This window comes from Theobroma cacao, chromosome 3, assembly GCF_053813885.1.
Source record: "Theobroma cacao isolate CCN51 chromosome 3, ASM5381388v1, whole genome shotgun sequence".
Classification (NCBI taxonomy): Eukaryota; Viridiplantae; Streptophyta; class Magnoliopsida; order Malvales; family Malvaceae; genus Theobroma; species Theobroma cacao.
In genome coordinates this window covers 6097500-6105772 of record NC_142641.1, presented here as the reverse complement: position 1 = coordinate 6105772, position 8273 = coordinate 6097500, and the positions used below count along the sequence as shown (strand labels likewise).

General features: G+C 33.1%; 1 protein-coding gene across 2 annotated transcripts; it reads left to right on the top strand.

Annotated features, from left to right (window-relative positions):
• The first annotated feature begins 953 nt into the window (after positions 1 to 953).
• On the top strand, positions 954 to 5934 carry LOC18604331 (phosphoethanolamine N-methyltransferase 1). Of its 2 annotated transcripts, none has more exons than XM_007036740.3 (12): positions 954 to 1242; positions 1422 to 1546; positions 2412 to 2549; positions 2642 to 2779; positions 3351 to 3494; positions 3605 to 3715; positions 3811 to 3952; positions 4432 to 4712; positions 5054 to 5215; positions 5323 to 5376; positions 5477 to 5551; positions 5633 to 5934. In XM_007036740.3, exons 1-12 carry the CDS (start codon positions 1230 to 1232, stop codon positions 5729 to 5731), a joined length of 1482 nt encoding a protein of 493 aa, XP_007036802.3. In that variant the 5' UTR covers positions 954 to 1229; the 3' UTR covers positions 5732 to 5934. The 2 variants fall into 2 exon arrangements, with proteins under 2 accessions (XP_007036802.3, XP_017973668.2); XM_018118179.2 differs by having other exon boundaries at positions 1076 to 1242; positions 1434 to 1546.
• Positions 5935 to 8273: the final 2339 nt, after the last annotated feature.

Here is an 8273-nt window from a genome sequence, read left to right as displayed (position 1 = left end):
TTGATTTTAACATCTGAAATTATGTCTAAACTTGAAGCGTTACGTTATAGCTTATTAGGTGATTAAAGATGACATGAATATCCTTTATGATAATTTTAACAGAAATTAGAACTTATATAATTTATTTTGTTAAACAGTTTACCAAACAATTTCACCTTTAATTCTAAAAGTTATTATTTTTCATAAAAACTTTACAATAGCTTTTAAGTTAGAAAAAAAACTAAATCAAACAAGCTCATAGTCTTTTTACAACTACTTTTCTAATAACACTAACATGGCATGCTCGATATATCGAGATAATATGATTATTTTTTATTTTTTATTTTTCACGTCAACATTATATAATGACAAGTATTATTTTAAATAATAATAGTTATAGCAATGCATCTGGTTAAAAATAAAAATATAAAGACTTTGAGTTAAAAAAAGTAAAAATTTTTTGAATCATTGAAAGGCTTCTAAAATATTATATCAATTATTTTTAAACGTATATTTCTGCAGCATTGAAGATTTTCATGGTGCGTCTGATCCTACTGAAATTGTCGTGTATCATGGTACCACATAAAAAAAATTTTGGTATCCAACAAGAACTGCCATAACATGACAAAACCTTTGCCAATAATAATAGGGAGATGAGGGCCCACCACGTGTCACGTGCTCATTGGGACATTTGATACCCCGTTCCCCTCAAAGAGCCTGTCACCGAACTCAAAGGCCAATTTAATAACAACTATATAAAAGAAAAAGAATATTAGTCTTTTTATTATATTTCCTTCTGCAATTTTTTGCAGATCCTATATTAATTATTATAATAATTTATTAATGTTATAGAATAAAATATTTTTTCTTAATATGCAATAAAAAGTAAGAATTAAAAAAAAAGGGAAATAAAAATGACCGCCCTTGCCCCTCCGTCGCTCTATAAAAGGTCAGTTGAAGCGAGCTCTAAGATCTCACAACAAAAACAGATGTGCAAAAAGAGTAGAGATTTGGAGAGAAGTAGTGTTTGTATTTTCGTTGTGCTGCATTTGTGCGTGTGATGCAGCAGAGGGGAAGAACTAACAACCGTAGATCAAGGACATTTTCCAGATCTCGTGTTGCCGTTGAGGGATTTTAGCTCCGTTTTCCCATCCTTGTTTTCTCTTCACATTTGAATATTTAAAAGGGAAAAAAAAAATCCTCAAACCTCTTCTTCCCAAAAGCTAGCTAGAGATCTTCTGCATTTAACCATGGCGGCTAACGGTGAGACCTCTGGCTCCGTTTAAAACTTGTTGCATTATTTTTGAACTTGAACAGAAAAACGGAAGAAAGAGATGGAAATGATGGACAAATTTAACAGACATTTGCGAGAACATGGATCTCTAATTTGACATATAAGTAAAAGAAGAAAAAACGAAATTTGATTGTTTGAAAAATGATAGGAGTTGTAGCAGATGAGCGAGAGGTTCAAAAGGACTATTGGATGGAGCACTCACTCGATTTGACAGTGGAGGCTATGATGCTTGACTCCAAAGCCGCTGATCTTGACAAAGAAGAGCGTCCGGAAGTAATCATTTTTTTCTCTATCTCTTTTTCTTTTCCTTTTCTGTTCATTTAGTTTTATTTTGCCACTGACTTTTTTTTTTCTATATCTTTTTAAGGCATTAAGTCATCACTTAACTTTATTTAAGTCGTTTATATATTTACTTCTTTTCTTTCTCTTGGTAAATATATTAAATTTTTAATTTTCAGCAGTATAGTGAACTGTTCTAATGGTATAAATTCGATACATAAATTAGTTCACTGTGTTCTAAATCGTGCAAATTTTTATGTAAAATTATATATATACACAAACAGACACTATATTACGTCATACCCATGTTCTTACTTTTTATTTGGAACGAGTTTGCATGCCTAAATGTACCATGAAAAAGTCCCAAACGAATTGTTAACATTAGAAAAATTGACAAAAGAAGTGAGAAACAATTTGTACCCTGATGCCCACAGTCTTAATTTTTGTGTGGCGTGCCGAGTTTCTTCGCTTCTAGTGGAAATGACCTTTTTCCCCTTATTTAGCACTAACCTCAGCTAATGCTTGATGTAAATCCTGAAAAATAAGTTTTGCTATATAATAGTGTTGAGATTCTGCTTTTAAAGAAGCGCTTAAAAAATTGAAGATGGTTATACGTATTCTTAGTGTAAACTTTTCCATGATTTTGTTTAATTATATATATTTTTATGTTTCTAAATTTCAGTTAACATTGCTATTTATAAAAATTTCTGTTTGTTATTATGACATGATAGAGTTAAATGTGCATTGATGCTTCTTATTTCCTTTTAACTGTTATTAGATTGCTGCTATTTCTTTTGTGCCTGGTTTTAACCTTCAATTATTATTTAGATTCCTAGTTGTTCATTGTTAATATATGCAGGTGCTCTCTCTACTCCCACCATATGAGGGGAAGTCCATTTTGGAGCTAGGAGCTGGCATTGGTCGATTTACTGGTGAATTAGCTCAGAAGGCTGGTCATGTTATAGCTTTAGACTTCATTGAGAGCGTTATAAAGAAGGTGATTGAAAACTCAACCTGACAGAAATTGTTTAGTTTGCTATTTTATAAGGGGCTTGATTAGATTTTCACTTTCGAATTACTTAATTGCAGAATGAAAGCATCAATGGACATTATAAGAATGCCAAATTCCTCTGTGCTGACGTGACTTCCCCAGATTTGAAATTTTCCGAAGGATCACTGGACTTGATATTTTCAAATTGGCTGCTAATGTATCTTTCAGATAAAGAGGTAATTTTAGTTGCAAAATTTCATTCTTTGCTTTCCATCTTTTTGGCACATGCAAGGAAGTCCAAAGAGGTCGAGGGGGATTTGAACCTTGGGCCTTAACTCTCGTAGTGATTGATAACAACTGTTAGGCCGAACCTGGATTATTTAAGCCATTGCTTTAGTGAACTGTTGAAATGACTTTGAATAGGAACGTTCATATTTTTTACGGTCTCTCAAGTAGTTGGGCTTAATCCCTCATTTTTTGTGAGTCATCACACAGACACAGACAACTACTGACACAAACAGGTCTACTTGCTTTGGAGCAAATTCCTTGTGCTAGGTTTTTGTCTCCTTTTTCTTTGAACTGGATGTTTATTTGGATATCATGCATGCTCAATATGTACATATACTTTCTTAAATAGAGTTCATATCATCTTCTCCAATAATAACATACAGGAGTTATAGAGGCGTATTAGCAGTATAATTTTAATTTTTTTTCCTCTTAATTTGGCTAGTACATTTCTGGCTTTGGAATCACAAGTTAACCAGCTTCTTTGAATATATTTTTGTCTAAAACCATCATTACATGCAGATTGAGAATTTGGCAGAAAGGATGGTGAAATGGCTGAAGGTTGGTGGATATATTTTCTTCAGGGAGTCTTGTTTTCATCAATCCGGTGACTGCAAGCGAAAGCACAACCCAACTCACTACCGTGAGCCCAGATTTTACACAAAGGTTTCCTCCCATCTATCATTAATTAGATGTGCTTGGATGATTGGGATGTGTATAGGGAGCTCATCTTTCATACTTTTCTAAACAGATGTTTGTCATGTATTCTATTGCAGGTTTTTAAAGAATGCCATGCAACTGATACGTCAGGAAATTCTTTTGAACTTTCTCTAGTCAGCTGCAAGTGCATCGGAGCTTATGTTAGGAACAAAAGGAATCAAAATCAGGCAATAAAATGCGATCTATTTTATTATTATTATTTTCTCTTTGAGTATTGAATTGATTTACTGACAAGATGCAATATGTTGTTTGCATAATGCAGATTTGCTGGATATGGCAGAAAGTCAGTTCAGATAATGATAGGGGATTCCAGCGCTTTCTGGACACTGTTCAGTACAAATGTAGTGGCATACTCCGTTATGAGCGTGTCTTTGGAGAAGGCTTTGTGAGCACAGGAGGAATTGGTATCCCTTTTCGACCAAATTTTTGTATTTGTTATTTAAAAAGAATTCACTACACATTAGTAGAGAACACAGGCAAAGAAAGATGAAACAATTGCCTTCAACATGCATATTGTAATACTACATACAACAAGCTTTCTCTGGGAATTTTTTTATCTAGTAGCAGAAATGGTTTTTGGAGTAGAATTTTCATCTTTTCTCATGTGATTTCTGAACCTCAAAATAGCATCCATGGCCATAATTAATGTAGTTGAAAGCTTTATATGTATCAAATAATGTGATTATACTAGGTATGTTAGGTAAAGCATATCTGGCTATGGTCAATCTTTTGTATGTTAGGTAAATATGGTTGTTCTATAATCTCAAGGTCTTTTCTTAACTCCATATTATACCTCAAGCTTAGCACTTTGATTTGGTTCCCCTTATGATAGTCGATTTTTTTACTTGGTCATCCCCCTAAAATGAAACTTGTTTTTGAGCAGAAACAACAAAAGAATTTGTGGGGAAGTTGGATCTCAAGCCTGGCCAAAAGGTTCTGGATGTTGGCTGTGGCATTGGTGGAGGTGACTTTTATATGGCAGAGAAATTTGATGTCCATGTTGTCGGCATCGATCTCTCCATAAATATGATTTCTTTTGCTCTTGAACGAGCTATTGGCATGAATTGCTCAGTGGAATTTGAAGTTGCTGATTGCACTAAGAAGACTTATCCGGACAACAGTTTTGATGTTATCTACAGCCGTGACACCATTCTACACATTCAAGTAAGAGGACTAGATACCTCATCTACCAGAGGGCTTATTTTTATTGAGCATTTTGATAATTTTCTGTATAATTCATAAAAGTTTTCCCTTGGAATGATTTAAAGATTTAGAGGTTTAACATAAGCATCAAGATGAGGATTTCTGCAGGGAAAGCTGCTATCTATTGGACAATTAAAATAATTTGATGTAGTCAAACTCTTGATAATTGCTTTGTCATTTCTTTTGGTTCATTCATTCTACTTCATGTCCTGATCAACTATATGAATAATTGTCAATCATTTGGGTTTTCCTAGGTCCACTTTGTTGTTCTCTTACATTCCGTATCTATAATTTACTTTTAGGACAAACCTGCACTATTTAGATCTTTCTACAAATGGTTGAAGCCAGGGGGAAAAGTTCTTATTAGTGATTACTGCAAAAATGCTGGAACTCCATCATCAGAATTTGCTGAGTACATCGAGCAGAGAGGGTATGATCTCCATGATGTAGAAGCATATGGCCAGGTATGTTCAAATTAATAATCATTTGTTGTTATCATATACTTTGTGTTATTTATTAACAATTTCTGACATCATGAGTTATCATTTTGCATTTTTTTTATTGTTTGCAGATACTTAGCGATGCTGGTTTTGATGAGGTCATTGCAGAGGATCGGACTGAACAGGTTCAGATAAACCTATCCCTTTTTTCTTTTTTGTATACTTGTGAAATTATGAACTGTGTTGGGCTTCCAGACCTAAATGGATGGTTTATTTGTGTTTCAGTTCCTACAAGTTCTGCAGCGTGAATTAAATGAAGTCGAGAAGGACAAGGATGCATTCGTCTCTAGCTTTTCTCAAGTGAGTGTTTACATCATTTTAATAACCTGGAGATTTTTTTTCTCCTTCACTAGTGGTACTCATTCTTTTTTCAATATCCAGGAAGACTATGATGATATACTTGGTGGATGGAAGGCCAAGCTGATAAGGAGCTCATCTGGCGAGCAGAGATGGGGCCTTTTCATTGCCAAGAAAAACTGATGCCTGCTTATCATCTTATGTTGCTTTTTTGTGAGTTCCTTTCAATAAAAAAGAAAAAAAAAAGGTTTGTGGTTTGCAATACGTATGTCTGAACTATTTTGTGGTGCAATCAGATGTTTGTGGTTCATGGCTGATAGCCTGACATTATGAACTAAAACGTCCTATCTTTATGAAATAAGTACTCTTTCCTTTGACTTGAATAATTTATCCCTTTCCAGTAAGTTTGATGATAATTTTGCTAGCACATAAGTTTAGACCTTGCGCAATGATTTGGATGGCATTGGCATGAATCGAGAGAGTTCCACATTAAGTTTCGGTATTGTTGTATCTTTGAAACTTTTCTATTCTTACAGTGAAGATATTCATCAAATGAATATGTGATTGCAATGTAACGAATAAAAAAATCCATAACAATATGTTTGGTAAGAGGGACGAAAATAACTTTTCCTTCATTTGATAGGAGGGAAGAAAAATGGATGGATTATAGTGTAAGGAACTCCATCTCTGTTTCTTCTTCTGTGTTTGATGGTCCATAGCATGTAATGAGACGATTGACAAATCTCATGAACCTAGTGTTAATGCTAGGCATCTTCAATATTTATCATCACTGTATGCTGCTTCCATGGTCTTGCATCACATAATTGCCAGTACCGCTACTTTATGCATAGTTAGCCACCGACAGTACTTGCATTTTATGTTTCTCTGATTCTTTATTTTGTTGGAAAAAGGGCATGCAATCAAATTACAATCACAATGAAAATTTTAAATTTTTTCAACAGTCAGAATTATACTTTGTTTTTTCAGCATAAATAAATTCTAACTCGAGGATAAAGAACAGTATACCTTCTGTCCTTGGAGCCCAAACCACTAGGTATCTAGCACAATTTCAACCCTCTACATCAAGATAGGGTTATTGCAAGTCCTAAGTCGTCTAATTGTATAACCTCTAATGGTGATTTACATGAATGAGAATCAAGGATAACTCCAAAGAGATTGGGGTTGCTTATGCTTGCAGAATTTAATACTAACTAGGAAAGAGACATCTGACTTTTCTTTGCACCAGAAGAAATTTAACACAACCAAGATCCAGGAGAAAGACTAATTCAACCATTCAATTAAGGTTTGAAGTTCTTAATTTTTTTCAACTAAGGCCAACTTAATTAATCACTTTTTTAAATTCTTAATTCACATTCTCTAACATATGTAACACATTAGATTCTTAACATGTTGAGAATTAAACTAGTATTAGATGATTCAAACTTCTTTGCATTCATCATTAATTCCTCAATTGATTAGTTCATATTTATAAGTTCAGATTGAATCTAGAATTGCATCATGACTAATCAAATATTCAGAACAATCATAGTGGTTTGACTTAAACTTTCAATGCACAATCTTGCAGTATAATTATTATCCCTTCATCATCTAATATCTAGATAAAACTCAAAGTATGGTGCAATGTCTACTCTAATTTTGTTTATACCATTTTAGCACTTGATTTAGTAATCAAACTTATCATTAAAGAGTGGGCAAACTCGTTTGTTGATATCTCTACTTCCCTCGGCCTAGGCCTATAAGTTATTAATTATTAAGGTGTCATTGGATATCCCCTTATGTTACTTTAGGTGATGAGTCCTCTATTGATCATTAACTTACCTTTATGTGTTTCATGTTATACCCAATATCCATCTCGTTATGAGCATCCTTGATTATGATCATTTTAGATAGTCCCAAAGCTAGCATTTTACACATAAGGTAACCTAATGATCTCTAGTCTAAGGATCACTTACACAATTGCTATATGAGAATTTATTTCATAGACATTTAAGTGATATACCAAATGAAATTCTCATGGAGAGTCATGTTTAGTGAATTTGTTCTTATAACAAACACTCATATGTTAATTCTAGTATCCCTATACTTTAATATATGAGATCAATTCTCCACTTCACAAGTGAGGAACATAACCATCTAAGGTATTTATGTTTTATTGATATCCATCTTTTCTACAAAAACTTAACTAAGAACTATTTAAAAATAATGCTTTGATGCAATAAGGTTCTCATAATTGTAACTCTTTATAATACCTTTTGCAAAGCATGTACCGTCTCATAGACTTTATTTCAACTAATTAACATTTAAAGGTCTCTTGAAAATAAAGAATACCTTTCATAAATAGTAAATCCTTAAATACAATATTATCTCTGTACAACCAATTAATTGGCTTACATAACATACAATTATACTATCATTAACTAACTAAAACACATACTCAATGGATGGATATGAATATAAAGATTTGATCCTCTGAATATAAAATTAAACAAATTCTTGTATAGAACAGATATATATATCTGACATTTATCCTTGACTCAAAGTAACATAACTTGCAATCTCCTTATGCTATTATTATTAAGAATGTGTAGAGAGTGAATATCAAACCATGCCTCCTTGAACTTGAATGGACCACTCCATCTTGCACATGTTGCTATCTTTATATTTTTGGATAGTTTCAACAATAGTAGTATGTGACACAATTTCA

Coding starts and splice junctions, on each gene's coding strand:
- LOC18604331 (XM_007036740.3), top strand. Junction 2,780..3,350: donor TGTATCTTTCAGATAAAGAG/GTAATTTTAGTT, acceptor CATTACATGCAG/ATTGAGAATTTGGCAGAAAG. Junction 3,495..3,604: donor AGCCCAGATTTTACACAAAG/GTTTCCTCCCAT, acceptor ATTCTATTGCAG/GTTTTTAAAGAATGCCATGC.